Genomic DNA, 16,929 nt, shown 5'->3' with positions numbered 1-16,929 from the left:
CAATAAAATTTTAGTGATAGATATATGTCACTGATCTCCGTCTCTTTGAGCACGTCATCCATGTAATAAAAAAAACCTCAAATTCAGCGGTTCAACTTGGGTGTGCAAATATATGCATGAGTGTGGTGTGTACATACGCATCATCCGTGTAATCGAAAAAAATAGAGGCAAGAGATGAGAAAGAAACTAAAGCAATATGAAAAATTGCGTGTTTTTGCGTACGTGTTAATTAGAAAAGATAAAATTTTACAAAAACTCATGTTTTGGTTTTGGGGTATCTGTAATGCAAAACCCCAGGTTTTACAAATTGCTTCATGAAATCCTAAGTTTTGGGTAAAGTGTTTCATAAAACCCCATCTAAAAGCTTATATCGTCTATCCAACTAACATATTTATCTATAACAATTGTAAAAATGGTATAAGATATTTTTTTAAGTTCATGTACACGTGAGAGCATTACCAAGAGTTCCCTACAGCTACTCCCAATTTCAAACTTTTGGGTTTTTTCTAAGAAAAAAAATGGATCCAACAGGTATCAAAACTATAGCTCTGAAAAAATTTGAGACCCTAATTCCGTGCTTTCAACAGTAGTTGATCATTTTTTTACATTTAATCAATTATTGAGTTAGGATTATATTGAGTTTCTAATGCACTAAAAAAGTAAGGAAAAAATTAAGCTAGACGAGAGAAATGTGTGCTTTGAGTCAACTAATGTGAATTTATGAAAAATAATCATATGTAACAATGAAATATGAGTATTTCATATAAATACGAGTTTTTTCTGAAATATTTTGTTCTAAAATATTGCGTTCTTGGAAACAAAACTCGTTAGAAAAAAATTGCCTTTGGTCCAAGAAAAAAAAAAGAAATACTCGTATGCATTTTGTTGCGCCATAGCCGCAAGTCCCCGGCTCCCCGCCCTTCCCACCCCTATCCCCGCCGCCGCCGCTCCCTCCCCGGCCATCGCCGTCGCCGTCGCCGTCGCCGCTGCAGCCGGCAGCCATGCTCCACATCCAGAAACACCTCCTCCTCCTCTCCCTCCCTCCCTGCGCCACCGCCTCCACCCTCCTCTCCCTCCGCCACCATGGCCTCTTCTCCCTTACCCGCTTCTCCGCCGCCGCCGCCGCCGCTAAATCCGCCGGCCACTTCGCCGTCGAGGAGTACCTCGTGGCCACCTGCCACCTCACCCCCGACCAGGCTACCAAGGCCTCCAAGTCCATCTCCCACCTCAAGTCCCCGTCCAGGCCCGACGCCGTCGTCGCCTTCCTCGCCGGCCTCGGCCTCTCCGCCGCCGACATCGCCGCCGCCGTCGCCTACGACCCGCGCCTCCTCTGCGCCGAGGTCGACAGGACGCTCGCCCCGCGCCTCGCCGAGCTCGCGGGCCTCGGCCTCTCCCCCTCGCAGATCGCGCGCCTCGTCCTCGTCGACCCCACCCGCTTCCGCCGCCCCACCGTCATCTCCAAGCTCCAGTACTACGTCCCGCTGTTCGGATCCTTCGAGACCCTCCTCCAGGCGCTCAAGAACAACTCCTACCTCCTCAGCTCCGACCTCGAGAAGGTTGTCAAGCCCAACGTCGCGCTCCTGCGGGAGTGCGGGCTAGGTGCTTGTGATATTGCCAAGCTGTGCATCCCGTTGCCGAGGCTGCTCACCACCAGCCCAGAGCGTGTCCGAGATATGGTGGCTCAAGCAGAAAACGTCGGCGTGCGCCGTGGCTCCAAGATGTTCAGGCACGCTATTCTGGCCGTCGCGTACATCAGCGAGGAAAAGATCGCCGCCAAAATGCAGTTCTTGATGAAGACATTAAAGTGGTCAGACGCAGAGGCGAGGATTGCGGTGTCCAAGCTTCCTGTGGTGCTGAGGAGCTCGGAGGACAAGCTGAGCCGTGTGTCGGAATTCTTGATCTCTGAGGTCGGGTTGGAGCCGGCATACATTGCTTACAGGCCGGCAATGCTCACTTATAGCCTGGAACGCCGGCTCATGCCCCGGCACTGCGTTCTGAAGTATCTTAAGGACAATGGATTGATAGAATCCGACAAGAGCTACTATAGCGCGGTCCAGGTGACCGAGGAGGTCTTTGTGGAGAAGTACATAAGTCCATATGAGGACACTGCGCCGCACCTTGCTGAAGACTATGCTGCTGTATCCAGCGGAAAGATACCCACCAGATCCAGATTTAAAGGACCGAAAGCAGGCCATGCAAGTGCGCAAACTGCCTAATTCTTACCACGAGTAGTGAGTTGGTAAGTCCTCTTGCAGTGTTCTTTGCTTGACTGGTTGTTGAGTGCGCTGGTTTTGCTGTTGCTAGCCACCAACAGAACTGAACTGATAATTACTCCCTCCGTTTCACAATGTAAGTCATTCTAGTATTTCCCACATTCATATTGATGTTAATGAATCTAGACATATATATTTATCCAGATTCATTAAAATTAATATGAATGTGGGAAATGGTAGAATGACTTATATTGTGAAACGGAGGAAGTAGATTCTTCAATTAAGATATGCCATCTGGTAGATATGTAACCATGGCACTGTTATGAACCGGTTCATCGTTTTGTCACATGTGTGCAATCGTTCATTCCAATGGGCTCATCCATCTGTGGTTGTATGAATTTGCCAATGAAGTCATCTGGTAGATATGTGGCACCGTTATGAACCGGTTCATCGTTTTGTCACATGTTTTGCATATTGTTCACGCCAACAGCTCATTCATCTGTGGTTGTATGAATTTACCAATGAAGTTAGTCTTGAACAACTAGCTTTGAGCATATTTAGGAGTATGTGTTTACACATTCCCATCTATGCATGTTTCATTTGCTCTTGTTTTTTTCTTCTTCTACTAGCAATCTAGCATACACTATGAGTCCATGACACTTCAAAAATTTCCATTCTGATGCAAACAGTGTAGGCAATCATAGAATCTCTTTGTGAAATCATGCTCATATTATTCATATGAAATGTCTTGATTAATTGATACAAGAGGCATATAGATACATGCTCTGAGTCTCTACCATGTTCTACTTGATGTACTGTGACATCCACCTGAAGCCGTCGCCGTAGCCCATCCGGCGGACGACGCTGCACATGAAGACCTCGACCGGCCGCACTCCGGTTCCCGCGAGGTTGACATTGCCCTTGCCGGTGGTGAGGCCGGTGAGCCCGAGGTAGTAGCACAGCTCCTGCTCGGGCACCGCGTACGGGATGTCTATCTTGTTCCCGAGGACGAGGAACGGCACGCCAGCGAGCGCGTCGTCAGACAGGAGGGCGTCCAGCTCCATCTTCGAGTCGGCGAACCGGCACCTGTCGGCAGCGTCCACCACGTAAACTACTGCATCAACCTGTCAAGCATACATGAAGCTTATGAAGAAGCAGCAAAAGTGGCTCACTTCAGACTTTGAAGAGGGAAGTAGCTACAAATGCTGGAAAAACAGGTGGTATTTGGCTATTGACAAGATATGCAACAGCATGTGACAATTGACAAAGTATGCATGAGCTGGCGCCACCACTGTGATTACTGTGTACTGGCTGATTGGGAAGCTGTGTTCATACTAGCATGAATTCTCAGGCAAGCGCCCAACTCAATCCCTGTTCATTATGAGTTTCAAAGGAAATAAACTTGTTGGTCAGTCCCTGTAAATAGCTTGTACTGTCCATTTTCTCCTACTCTATCAATATAAAAGGCAAAGCTTTTGCCCAGTCTTAGAAAAAAAGAAGAAGAAAAACTTGTTGGTCAGTCATGAATATACACATGCTAGCTGTACGACTAAAGAAACATGGTACAGTTCCTCCCGCAATTGATACCACTATCAGTTTTTTCTTTTTTTTTGTTGTAACAATATGCAGAGTTGGGTTATGCACTAATATATATGACTGTCAATCTGTCATCCCTTAATAAGGTACTAGTACTAACCTACATTATTATTCTTTTTTTTTTTGTTCAGATTCCACCAAGGTTATTATCGGCGCCAAATATTAAAAGTAAGCTTCCTCCAGTCTCCAGGGGGCTCACACAATCGCTGCCACCGGGAGGGGATACTTCGCTGGTCACTCATGTGGTGCACCCATCTCTTGACGATGAATTCCCGTCAAGTCGATGTCCGAAGAAGGCGATGCCCAAAGGCCACGGTGAGGCCCCGCTTAAGAAAAAAAGGAGTGATTATATCCTATGTATACCTTTTGAGAAACACCCAGGGGTCTTCTGAATATCTTCACAAGGTGGTGGGTTAGACGACTAGGGTTCGAAGCCTCACCCCTTCTATTTATTTGATATTAGGTCCTTCCCTAATATTCACGTCTTTTTTATGTATACCTTAAGTCCATCAGTATAAGTATTCTATTTGTTATTAATTTACCAAATAATAAATATAATAGAGGTGCTTAATTTATTAAATTTAGATAACTTTGGGTTAGATAAAGATTATTATTTATCAAGTACCATGGTATTATTTATAAAAGTTTAGCTATATAAAGATAACTTATACAATATTTTTTGGTACAAATACCATTAAGAATAAGTTTAAATTTTAAAAATATTATTTATATATACACAAATTAATTTATTTAGAGATACGTTGAATCTTTGGTCATGTGGCTGATGGGCGGTTGACGACACACGGTTGCGGTCCCAGCCCACCTCCGCCCCTCTTTTGGGTCCCGAATATGTTATACATATGTATAAACTAACTTTGTAGATGTATCTATACCACTTAAAAGGAAGCAATGGTAGTGGCAGATTTTCTGCCACCACCACCCCTATCAATTACATGTAAGTCCCTATTTGTACTCTTTAAAAGAAGAAGAGAGTACTAGGCTCTCTTTGTTTAGGCTTATAAGCCAACTTATAAGCCAAAAAGTCTAAGCCTAAACAAACAAGCAGTTTTTTGTTTGGCTTTTTTGAAGCCATAAGCCACTCTAACACTATTAAACCAAAAACTAGGTTGGAGAAGCTTTTTCAGCTTATATAAGGTAGATGTATGATTCCACCACTAAACTTAGGACATTAAATCCACTAGCTTATAAATCATATAAGCCAATAAGCTGACTTAAAAATCTAAACCAATAAGCCTAAGCCTAAACAAAGAGGCCCTAAGAGAAGCTTTTATTTCAACTAGAGAGAAATAGTAACTACATCAAAATTTGAAATGTAGGATTTGATTTGAGGATAAATTTGAGGGGTTTTTTTCCAATTTTTTTTCACATAATGATATAGCCATGTTAAGTTTCCCCATGTGAATATGTAATACCATATGATTCTCTTTTTAATCCCGTTACAAAGTATGAGCATTATGCTAGTATATAGAAAATTTATGTCTCTAATTCTACTATTATAAAAATTGAAGATGTTTTTGCCGGTATTTTGATACGTCATCCGTGTATGAGTCGGTTTTTAAGTTCGTTCTCTTTTGGAAATGCATATCCGTATTTGAGTCGGGTTTTAAGCTAGTTCACTTTTGGAAATACAGAAAGAGTCATATAAGAAATCTTTTTAAAAAACTCGCATGCTAATTTGAGATGATCAAATTTCTAATTGCAGCTTATGATTTTCTAGGAAAATATATATCCAAACGAATTCACACAGGGAATCTCACCTTAACTAAACCGTATAACAATAATAAAATTAAAATAATCTTCAGCCGTTGCAACGCACATGCATTTTTTTCTAGTATGTATATACTTTGAACATATAAAAAATCTATAACTTTATATGTATATATAAAAAAGTTTATATATGTACATATAAACTTTGTGCATATATGCATTAAAAAATTGTAAAAAATAGATAAATATATGGGCCCGGAAACTGAACCGCGTGCAGCTAATTAGCGATTTCGGTGACTAGGACTAGGAGGGGAGCAAAGAAAGCAAAAAAAACCAACCTGGGCGTAGTAGTCCCTCCAGACGCGGCGCGCGATCCGGTGGCCGCCGAGGTCGAACGCCTTGAACCTGATCCGCCCGATGCTCAGCTCCTCCGACGTCGGGTGCTGCGTCGGCTGGTGCACCGCCAGATTCTGCACACAACACAACCCAACCAGCCACCACCACACAATGAACACTCATGAGCACAGGCATATATGAATCTAGGAGTAGCTTTTGATATCATCACCATCAGCCTTTGCAACTCAAACATATGTGGCCTTTGCAAATCAAACATATGTGCAGCGATCGATCGATCGATCGATATACCTCTTGCGAGAGCATGTAGAAGAGGGTGGTCTTGCCGGCGTTGTCGAGGCCGAGGAAGAGGATCTTGGCCTCCTTCTGCCACAGCCCGATCGACGCCAGCACTTCGTAGAACCAATCCAGCAGAAACGACATCTCCAGGTATGTTATGTTCTTCTTCTCTTCTTCGTGTTGTTGATTTGATTTCACCAGCTTTTTTCTAGCTAAACCTATCTTTCGATCTTTCCTTGAGCGTGTTCTTTGTATTTGTAGTTACCCGGATTCACGAGATGGCAACCGGGCGCCAGGCCACACTGTGACGACTGAGGAGTCCACGGCCGCACCGTACGCGTCATCTGGCGAATCTGGTGCGTTGGTTTCCCATCCGACGGGAGTCCCTCGATTGCTTTGGTTGTGCCGCCAGCCTACGATGGGTCGTTACTGCGTCGGTCTCTGTAGACCGTGGAAATTAAGCAAACCTACACGAAATCATGCTAGTCAATCGAATTTGTCTATCTTAATTGGTGTGTTTTTTAAGAAACAAGTTCTAGATAACTTTTTTTTCTCGAGCATATGGGCTTTCTTTGTTATAGGGGTAGGAAATTTAAAAGATTTCAATCATATGGAAAAGAAAATCCTATGAAAGCCTTTGAAACAAAGGATTGAATCATATCCAATCCTTTAAAATTCCAATGGAATAGATAATCCTATGTATATTTTGGAGGAAAGCTAGCAAGAGGTCTAACCTCTTGGAAAATTTTCGTTGAGTCTATCTCTTTCATCTGATTCCTGCTCTTTTCCTATAGTCCAATCAAACAGTCATTCATATGTTTTGCAATCCTCTATTTTACAATTGTACTCCTGCCAGAATTCTGTGTTTTTCATATGAGTAAATTTCACAAAACTACACGTTTTGTGGTCTATGTTGCAGAAAACTACACACACTTTGACACTTGGCACTTACGTACATATATTTCGGTAGTGTAGTTTTATAAAACTACACTATCAATGAATAGATTCACCGTGAGATGACGTGGCTGTTCCACCTAGACGAGGACGTGACATCCTATGCTATTAATTTTGCGTGACCTCCTATGCTTGTCAGCGCCGGCGGACGGCCGTTCCATATTTCCGCCCATCGACGACCACCGAGCAATATCGTGTAGTTGTCACCGCCGTCGGCCAGCATCTCGTCGTCATGTCAGCCACAAGCCAGCGCCTTTCCTCTCACTGCTATCCCCTCGCCGCTGCGCCACGAGGCTCCTCGCTAGGCCACAAGCCAGCGCCTTTCCTCTCACTACTATCCCCTCGCCGCCGCGCCACGAGGCTCCTCGCTAGGCCTCGTCATCTCTCCCGGCGGCCCCTCACCATCCTCTGGTCTTCTCTCTCCAATACATGCTATGCTCGAGATCTGGAGTTAGTAGGCAACTCGCTGGCTACATGCCTCTTCGAGTGCTGCGGCCGTGCGGCCCCTTGTGTCTCATTCCAGCACTATGGTGGCTTTGCCATTCTGCTACTAACAGGTATGGTTTGGTTCTTTTTAGGTATGGTTTGGTTCTTTTTTTTTTTTGGTCCAAGGAATCAATCAGGTGCCCATTTCATAGTGAGTTTTCTAAAAAATATAGTGTGAATGAGCAAGTTCCAACTGAAATTTCACATAGGTTTGTAGTTTTTTGCCTCACTGTTGATTGATTTTGTTAAAAAAACAGTTAATTCATCAAATATGGAGGTTTCTAATGCCTCTGAAATGAAAGCAGTACAAAACATGGGAGCTATAAGGGGAGGACAGGGAACTAGTACTCTAAATTTTACAGTCAGTCCACTATTGTACTTAATTTCAAGTAGATAAATTACGCTTCAGTGGAAAGGATCACTGAGTCTGAAGTTTGTGGCTATAACCCCTTGAGTTAATTGATTGTTCCATTCAGCTTGTAGTACTGGAACTTGACAAGAGAAGCACAGTAGTTTGGCTGTAGACAGTAGTAGGTGGCTTCTTTCATGTCTGCAGGAAAGTGCTCCTAAACCAAGCACAACCTTCAGATGTGGTAAACACAATACAGACCTAAACTCATGGAACTTTGAAATGAAATAAAAATGGTATAATGCTCCATTAGACATGTTCACACATCTAGTTTGATTAACAAGTATTCTTAATAACCAGCTCAACAAATAGTGTAAGAACAATAGAATCAAAACAACCATATAGAAAGGTGATCACTGACCAGAAAACAAGTCACATAATAAAATCCTTGGTAACAACTAAATAAAGATAATTAACGACTGAGGAACACATGGATGAATTCTCTATGGGATCCATTGGTTGAGGGAAGTGTGCCCTACACCTCTTCTCCTAACTGTGGTTCCTCTAGCATTTCCTCTTCCCCTGACTATAGTTCCTCTAGCATTTTCTCTTCCCCTGTCTGTAGTTTCTCTAGCATTTCCTTTCATGGTGCTTCCTATAGCACACCCCCTCCTTGAATCAAGTTTCCTTCCCCTGCTTGTTCCTCCTTCATTGATTGGCTGATATGAACTTGGTTGATGGTTATTGATGTGATCTTGACTACTTGGCTCATGTGATCTTTGAGCTTGGTTTTCTGGCTCACGCGACCTTTTAGCCTATAGAAAAAAACAAACATTACAACATTGCAAAATGGAGTAATATTGAACTAAATCATAAAAGGAGAAATTTAGTATTGCCTTGAGAGCATCAAGTCTTATCTGCAGATCAGGCCTCAACTTTTTTTTGCAAGTCGTGTAGTTGTGGTACATCCCTTCACAATTAGTACATGTTGTGGTTGTCATTCTTACTCTGCCGGTTACCTTGGGAGCTTCATCTTGACCCCTCCTCCTACTCTTCTTTGGTCTTCCTGGTTGCTTTGTGAACTTAGGAGGATCAATGTCAGGTGAATCAGTTGTTGTCCAATCATGCTCTCCTGGGACTGGATAGATAACTGGCGCATATGCTCGAAGGTAAGCTTCCTTCCTAAAGTACTCATCGACATAATCCTCAGGCCTCTGTTTTGTTGCAAATATTGCTGTCACGGCATGCTTACAAGGTATTCCGGTAAGTTGCCATTTGTTACATCCACATGTTCTAGAAAATAAGTTGACCTCATACTGCCTCTTCGATCCTAAAATCTCCCACAAACCAACACCTGATTGATAAGCATTGCAGTACCTAGCATATTTCTTCTCTACCTCCAATTTCCCGACTACTACCGGGGTGATCTCCCACATTGCTTGTTGACCTCCGTCTCTCTTTTGATTTGCCCTACCATTAGTTTTTGTCTAATTTTGTCAAGCATGGTTACGATGGGTTTGTCCCTAAGCTCAACAATGTAGTGGTTGAACACCTCACTAAGATTGTTCACAAGTAGGTCTGTCCTGCTCCTAGAGGAGAAAGCATGTCTACTGAAATGTTCTTTGCCAAGATCATTAAGCCATTTCCATGCTTTGGCATTGAATGCCTTTAATGCATCCATTGCTATGTTGTAATCATATTCAGTGTAAGCATAGACTGCAGAATCAACAAAGCTCTTGTATTTCTCTCCTCTATAACCAGCTGTTGCCATGTTTGCCAAGAGATGTCTTTTGCAATATCTATGCTCACAGTCTGGGAAAACTCTAGCCACTGCATTCATGAGCCCCTACATTGCACCCATTGTGACATAATATAAGTACTAGTCATACAAGTTACCAGCATTTAGAGAACACATAGGTAATACCTTATGTCTGTCAGACATGATTGTCCATCCTCCATGCGCTTCTCCTCTACCGATGGCTGTCTCCAACCTCTCAAGAAACCAATTCCAGTTTTCGGTGTCTTCCTTTCCAACAACGCCAAATGCTATTGGGAATAGGTTATTATTGCCATCCCTACCGGTAGCTGCTAGCACTTGGGCTCCATTACTGAGCTTTACAAAGCACCCATCAATGCCTGCCATTCATATGTAGACTTGGAATTATGGACATGACTCAGAAAAACTAAAAAAAGATGATAAAACTTACTTATGAATGGCCTACAACCATCGAGAAATCCTTGTCTCTGGGCATTCAAGCAGATGAAGAGACCATAAAATCTAGGATTCATTCCTAGAGCTATTCTATCCACAGTTGAAACAACTGTTGTGCTCCCTGGGTTCTTATCAATGACAGTTTGCAGGTAATCTCTAATTCTCGTGTATTGTTTTTTATGATTGCCAAGAACTTTTTCTCCTGCCTTTCTCTTAGCCCTGTATGCCATGGTCTTAGAAACATCAGTACCTAATTCTCTCATGCACTGATCTTGTAACGCACTAACCTTCCAATCAGGGTCACTTCTAAAATTTTCGAGGTATTTATAACTCAACCAAGTGCTATTCAACCTTGAATTCTCTCTCGTTGTCCCACATGTATGAGGTATCATCTCCCTCAGCATAAAAGTGTGCTCTCTAGCAATTCGAGACCCCCTCATGATGAATGGACAATTTTCTTCTTTGCATTTAACATTGACCCTACGGGGCTCATTTCTTGTGTATCTGTAGTCTCTTCCTTGGACAATGTGATAGGATTTTAAAGCCCTTCTATATTGGTCGACATCGGTAAAACACATAGCCTCCTGTAATTCTGTGGTGTCCATAATGTTATCTTCATCAAAGTAAATCCTCCTGTTAACCACCCTACTCTCTCTTCTTCTCCTCTTCCTCCTCTTAGCTTGTGCATCAAGTTTTTGACCATCATCGCTACTTTCATATTCAACAGCACTAGCCCCACCATCCTCACTAGGAGGATCAGAAAAAACAGTTTCCTCAACCTGAGAAGACCCCACATCATTTTGTCCTTTGACATTCCTACTCGCCTTAGTGCTATTCTTCTTTTGCAAATTTGATGATGCAACATCTGTACCATCTTGAATATTGACAACACCACATTGAGCCTTGTTTGATATTGCCTCTGCCACATCCTCAGAGTCCATCGGAACAACAGATAGAGCACTCCAATCAACAACAGGGACAAACAAATCCTCATCATCAATATCACCTTCACAATGATTCCTAGGGTCAGCTCGTTGTCTCTTTATCTCCTGTAGCTTATGAATATAGTCAATCCTCTCTTGATCAAGGTCAAAATCATCATCGCTATATTCTGAGTCTTCATCTTCTTTACCATCAACAAAGAGAAATGTATTATCACCCTGGTCCATCCACAAGTCTTCATCACTGTTCTTCAACTGTTCAGATCCTTTTTCTTCTAAATCTCTATTTTTATTTGCCTCCACATTATCAGTGGCATCTGCAACAACATCCTCTTCTAGTGCACTACTTGAGGCAACTTTTCTGTCAAAAATATGTATGTCAACTTTCTTTATGCTATCGTTTTCCCTAAGCATGTCCATGACATTGCTGTCACCCTTGATTCTTGTCATTAATGTGCGGCAGTAACATCCAGGTTGGGCAAAAAACATTTCATCACTTTTATGGTACCCAAGCTTCTCTATTATCTCAACCATATTGAAAAAGCAGACAAGATCTCGATCCATTGGCTCCTCAACAACCATTGCCCCTGGACCACGATCATGCTTGAAAAACCGCAATGTCCAAACTTCTTCAGCCATTCTGATAATTAGAACATAACTTTCAGACCTAAATTCAGCTTGGAGATAAACAATAATATGTACATATAATTCAATTTACTGATGCAGACACAAGGATTTTGTTAACACATATACATATTGTGAGGTCTAAAAGGATTAGTTTAATAACCTATGAGTAAATGGTATCTCTTGGGTTGCTGTACCAGTCCACTATAAACATGGATTATATAACTGATTAGTAGAACATGACTAAATTGTTCAGAAAATTATTATTATCTTACTATCAGTATGTAAATTCGGTTCAGCTATATGGGATCCCCAATTATATAGTCATGAGCATCAAATCGATTTTGTGGTCATTTTGACTTTTAACCAAATTCCATAACACAAGATAGGAGCGTGGATGGTGACACAACAAAAGAGAGGAGATTGGAAACTGAGTAGCACAGAATAGCAGGACTAATGGGATGGAACTTACTCACTTGGCAAAGATGAACTCAGCGGCCGGCGCCGGCGCCGGCGTCAACACCCCGTCGTCCTCCGAAACGACAGAGATGAGGAGGCAGAATCGTGAGATCGTGCTGGGATTGGAAAGCACATATGTGCGTATATTTAGTTGCAGCAGTTTTAGTGGGCCATGCGCATAGAAGTCCAGCTTGTCCCACGATGCCACGTCCTCGTCCTAGGTGGACAGCCACATCATCTCGCGTGTGAATTCATTCATTGACAGTGTAGTTTTGTGAAACTACACTACCAAAATATATGTACTTAAGTGGTGTGTGTAGTTTTCTGCAACATAGACCACAAAACGTGTAGTTTTGTGAAATTTACTCTTTTCATATTCATATGTTTTTTCATTCAAACGATTCAAAGGGACCCTAAAGGATCACTGACCTATGCACATATGAACAAACACATACAAAGGTTGTTATCCATATAGTATCATACAATATCTTAGATTCAAAATATCTTAAATTCAGGTTAAAATAGGAAATAAACATTACTGAGAAAAGGGCTCATGTTGGTATAATTTAGAAAAGGAAAAATTAATTAGGGTCCAAATAAAAATATATTTTAAAATATGTGAAATTAAATTGAAACGAAGTACAGATAGTTAAAAAACTTGCAAAATTAAAAAGAAAATTTAACTTACAAAATGTTAAAACATATAAAATAGAACGAAGGGGATTGTACTTAAATGTTTACATATTTAGGTATAACCAATATATTTATAGCGCAGAGATTGGAGGGTATTATTTGGATTAGTGATGCAAATACATCATGGTATTACCAAAAAAAAATGTTGGTAGAGCTTGACTGGCTCTTAAATTATTCCTCAACTAGAAATCACATTGGGTTATTTAGGACCCTTTAAATCGCAGGAATAGAAAAAATATGAATATAAAAACATATGATTCTGATAGAAATATAGATGATGGCAAAATATATAAATGGTTAAATTGGATCGTATAAACAAAGGATCGAATAAAATAGATATGCTCAAATCAAAATTTTTAAAAGGTTGAAACTCTTGTGTTCTCTGCAAAATCTACCTGTAATGAACCTTTGTATAGAAACTTCATAGCATTAAGAAAACCTCCTTTGAATCGAAGGCCCTTCAAAAATAGTAGTATTTCACATTTTCGCGATTTTACGAATTTGTCAGTGGCAAAGTAGAAAAAACAGCGGAACCGCAGGTTTCCTCTCTCCCCTAGTTCGCCGGCGGCGTCAAACCCTAGCGCCGCCGCCGCCGCCATGAACCACCTTCGAAACCAAATCCTTCTTCTCCGCGTCCGCTCCTCTAGCACCTCGCTCTCTCCCCTCTCCCCTCTCCACCGCCTCTTCTCCTCCTCCACCGCCGCCGCATCCATCGCCGCAGAACCCTTCGCCGTCGAGGACTACCTGGTCACCACCTGCGGCCTCACCGGGGACCAAGCGCGGAAGGCGGCCAAGACTCTCTCCCGCCTCAGGTCCCCCTCCAAGCCCGACGCCGCCGTCGCCTTCCTCTCCGGCCTCGGTCTCTCGCGCTCCGGCATCGCCGCCGCCGTGGCCGCCGACCCGAGGTTGCTGTGCGCCGACGTGGAGAAGAACCTGGCCAAGCGCGTCGCCGAGCTCGGTGAGCTGGGCATCTCGCGCTCCCAGGTCGCGCGCCTCATCCCGCTCGCTCGTCAGTCCTTCCGCAGCAGCTCGCTCGCCACGAACCTTGGCTTCTGGCTCCCGGTCTTGGGCTCTTTCGAGAATGTGCTCATGGCGCTCAAGGCGAACGGAGCGATTCTTGGCTCCGACGTCGAGAAGGTGGTCAAGCCCAACCTGGCCCTCCTCCAGCAATGTGGGATACATGTCTGCGATTTCCCCCATACACGCCTGCCCACTGTGCTCTGCAGGCCACCCAACCATGTTCAAGAAGCTGTGGCACGCATCGGTGAGTTTGGCGTGCCACAGTACTCACCGGTGTTCCGCAATGCGCTTGTGCCATTTGCTTACCAAAACAAGGAGAAGCTCGCCGCCAAAATTGGAGTCCTTGAAATGTTTGGGTGGTCAGAGGACGATCTCTCGATGACTATGAGGAAGGGTCCTGTCGTCATGAACATGTCTGTGGAAAGGCTGAGGAAAAATGTGGAGTTCTTGACAAGGGATGTTAAGCTCGAGACGCGTTACATTGCTCGAAGGCCAATCATGATCAGTTATAGCCTTGAGCGCCGGTTGTTACCCCGGCATCGCTTGCTCAGGTTTCTCAGTGCAAAGGGATTGCTTGATGGTGAATTGGACTTCTATTCAGCGGTTGCATTGACTGAGAAGAAGTTTCTTGACAAGTTTGTGCATTCTTGCAAGTGTAGCATTGCAGATCCTGCTAATGCTTATGCTTCTAGCTTTGTTGGGGATGTTCTGTGAATTTATTGTCTGAGAGGACAACAGGAAAATGGGCTCATTCTTGTGCTGGGAGGGTACTGACAGGATTGTTGTGTTGGAAAGATCAAGGGTTTAGACTTATACTTTTGCTATCTCCTTCGTGCTCATTAAGGTTTGCTATCTCCTTCGTCCATTGTTGCAAAATTTCTTATAACTTTGCTCTAGGTTATCTTGTGTAGGCTAGTATCACTATTCACTGATTGATGAACAGGAACACTACAGCCTGTAGTCACCCTCTAGGTTGATGGCATGTTGAATAACATTTCCAGGAGTTAACATGCTTTTGTTTTATAATGCAGCATGTGTAGCTCTGTTGTTTGTATTCAGGATCTGATGTTTTCCTTCCCTAAACGGGTTTATCCATGTCTATGGCCTGCTGCCAGAATCCCAGTGCATATGCAGAAGAAAGAAGACAAAAATTAAACACTATGGTTATCATATGTGGTGGGTTTAGTTAGTTCCATAACTTGGGTAAAGTTTGGACAATGAGAGATGCTCACTGCTTTTCCTGGGGTAGATATCAGGGCTGTTGTTATTTTCGATCTTTTCCTTTTCTAACAAAAAACTGTAATGACTGCCTTAGCTCTACCATGTTTCCTTGGGAGGGGATTAGTCTGTCCAAAACGATGCTAGAGATTAGGAATAAGTATTTATGTATTTCTCTTTTCCTCAAAGAAAATGGGGTCACCAAGGAGGAACATCCAATCAATTTAATTATCAAGAACATTCCCAAATTTTAATTCAAAGAGGCCTCAAACTTGTGTAGTGGGGTACTGGAGAGTGTACCAACTTCCCCAGAATCTTCTTTAGGAAATTAGTGGCATGTACCCAAGTCCCTTAAAATTTTAGAAGTCTTAATATTAAAAGAAGTGGTAGAAATGATCCTTGAATTTATCCAATATATGAGTTGCAAGCATGAAGTCGTGTCTTCCCCCCAAGAACAATGTATTCATATCTTCTAGTGTGCTTTACAAAGTCAATAATCTCTATTCATAGGTCTGACATTTTCATCCGAGCAATAGTGCTGTTTACAATTGGTGACTGCTGTCACTGTTGTTTCTCCAGGAAATTTCAACTCAAGTGCTTATAAGTTACTTATCACTGTTTTCCGATAGCCTTAGCCCTTGAGCGATATGGTTGTTACCCTGGCACTGCTTGTTCAAGCTTCTAAAGGCAAAGGGATTGCTGAATGTGAAACTTAGCTACTACAGCATTGCGTTGCAGGTGAAAAGAAGTTAATTGACAAGTTCATGCACCCCTACAAGATCCAGGCCTAGTGAGCAGATATGCTTGTTCTGGGAAAAATACCTGACTGAAGTTCTATTCTAGCAGATGAATGAGAACTAGAGAATGCGCTCACGCTCCCCATTGCTTTGTTGGAAGAACATAGGGTTTGCCATCCCCCTTGTACATTGCTATTACCCTTTTTGCCATTTTACTGTAGGTGATCCATTGTAGTACCACATGCACTACAATTGATTCCCTATAAAAATGCATTAATTGATTAGCTGAAGGAATTTTCTTTAAAAAAGTTGATGAGCAGCAGAGCTACAGTATGGCTCCCATCTTGCTAGGTATGGATTAGATACTGACATTTCCATGAGAAACATGAATGATTTGTTGAGCAAGCATGCTATTTCCCAGGTTTTAACTGTTTGTTTTTCAAATGCCTTCATGACACTATCTTAGTTTGTCTGTCCAGATTCGTAGTACTATAATGTGTTGCATCACATACTACATTAGGTTTTTTTTGGATGGATTGAGTAATTATATATGCATGGACTTGACATCTCTCTCTCTCTCTCTCTCTCTCTCTCTCTCTCTCTCTCTCTCTTTCTCTCTAGGATTGAATTGTTACATTTTGATATGAGCTTGCTCAAAGACAGGTTTGGTAATTTGAAACTTTATATTATTCATGGTTTCAGCCGTTCAATCCTTCATATCATCCAGAATTCCAGGGCTGGGGTTGCATCTGTAGCCCTTCATCAACCCCACAAAATTACCTTGAAAATATGTTGACATCCAAGATCCAACCATCCGTATCAGGATAGGGGATCCTTGAACTGACTGTTGTTCACTACTTCACTCCATATGATCAACCCCTCGAAATTCCAAGACCAAAACCAATGGGCCTTTAATTAATCTTACATTGTTCAGCCTCAACTTTAGTTATGTAGGCCAAAATTATAACAGCTAAAGACAATTTATAGGCCAAAGTAGATACCAGGTGTTCACCTTTTCAATTGAGTGCTGGATCACGAGCCCCAATAGTATAACTTTTTCAGTCAA

At 42.5% G+C, this 16,929-nt stretch overlaps 3 protein-coding genes and 1 pseudogene across 5 annotated transcripts; 2 read left to right on the top strand and 2 right to left on the bottom strand.

Moving 5' to 3' along the window:
* Positions 1–868: 868 nt before the first annotated feature.
* On the top strand, positions 869–3,185 carry LOC127776140 (uncharacterized). The gene is made up of 2 exons (XM_052302488.1): positions 869–2,239; positions 3,048–3,185. Exon 1 carries the CDS (start codon positions 1,002–1,004, stop codon positions 2,214–2,216), a length of 1,215 nt encoding a protein of 404 aa, XP_052158448.1. The 5' UTR covers positions 869–1,001; the 3' UTR covers positions 2,217–2,239; positions 3,048–3,185.
* On the bottom strand, positions 2,988–6,376 carry LOC127776141 (GTP-binding protein SAR2-like). Its single transcript, XM_052302490.1, has 3 exons — positions 6,183–6,376; positions 5,876–6,007; positions 2,988–3,337 (listed from the first exon to the last, which is right to left on the bottom strand). Exons 1-3 carry the CDS (start codon positions 6,312–6,314, stop codon positions 3,017–3,019), a joined length of 585 nt encoding a protein of 194 aa, XP_052158450.1. The 5' UTR covers positions 6,315–6,376; the 3' UTR covers positions 2,988–3,016.
* A 1,689-nt stretch (positions 6,377–8,065) lies between these two features.
* On the bottom strand, positions 8,066–11,694 carry LOC127776336 (uncharacterized; annotated as a pseudogene).
* Positions 11,695–13,387: 1,693 nt separating this feature from the next.
* On the top strand, positions 13,388–16,887 carry LOC127776062 (transcription termination factor MTEF1, chloroplastic-like). Of its 3 annotated transcripts, none has more exons than XM_052302379.1 (2): positions 13,388–14,752; positions 15,865–16,887. In XM_052302379.1, exon 1 carries the CDS (start codon positions 13,486–13,488, stop codon positions 14,620–14,622), a length of 1,137 nt encoding a protein of 378 aa, XP_052158339.1. In that variant the 5' UTR covers positions 13,388–13,485; the 3' UTR covers positions 14,623–14,752; positions 15,865–16,887. The 3 variants fall into 3 exon arrangements, with proteins under 3 accessions (XP_052158339.1, XP_052158340.1, XP_052158341.1); XM_052302380.1 differs by lacking the exon at positions 15,865–16,887 and adding an exon at positions 15,706–15,858; XM_052302381.1 differs by lacking the exon at positions 15,865–16,887 and adding an exon at positions 14,940–15,699.
* The last annotated feature ends 42 nt before the right edge of the window (positions 16,888–16,929 follow it).

This window comes from Oryza glaberrima, chromosome 6 (genome assembly GCF_000147395.1).
Source record: "Oryza glaberrima chromosome 6, OglaRS2, whole genome shotgun sequence".
Lineage (NCBI taxonomy): Eukaryota > Viridiplantae > Streptophyta > Magnoliopsida > Poales > Poaceae > Oryza > Oryza glaberrima.
Note: the sequence above shows the minus strand (reverse complement) of the source record. Positions and strands in the feature narration are given on the sequence as shown.

What these genes read in the sequence shown, in the direction of transcription:
- LOC127776062 (XM_052302379.1), top strand. Translation starts at nt 13,486, where the DNA reads ATGAACCACCTTCGAAACCAAATCCTTCTTCTCCGCGTCCGCTCCTCT.
- LOC127776141 (XM_052302490.1), bottom strand. Translation starts at nt 6,314, where the DNA reads ATGTCGTTTCTGCTGGATTGGTTCTACGAAGTGCTGGCGTCGATCGGG. An exon ending in TCTACATGCTCTCGCAAGAG is followed by an intron (nt 6,008 to 6,182) that starts GTATATCGATCG and finishes TGTTGTGTGCAG; the next exon opens with AATCTGGCGGTGCACCAGCC. An exon ending in GGAGGGACTACTACGCCCAG is followed by an intron (nt 3,338 to 5,875) that starts GTTGGTTTTTTT and finishes TATGCTTGACAG; the next exon opens with GTTGATGCAGTAGTTTACGT.
- LOC127776140 (XM_052302488.1), top strand. Translation starts at nt 1,002, where the DNA reads ATGCTCCACATCCAGAAACACCTCCTCCTCCTCTCCCTCCCTCCCTGC.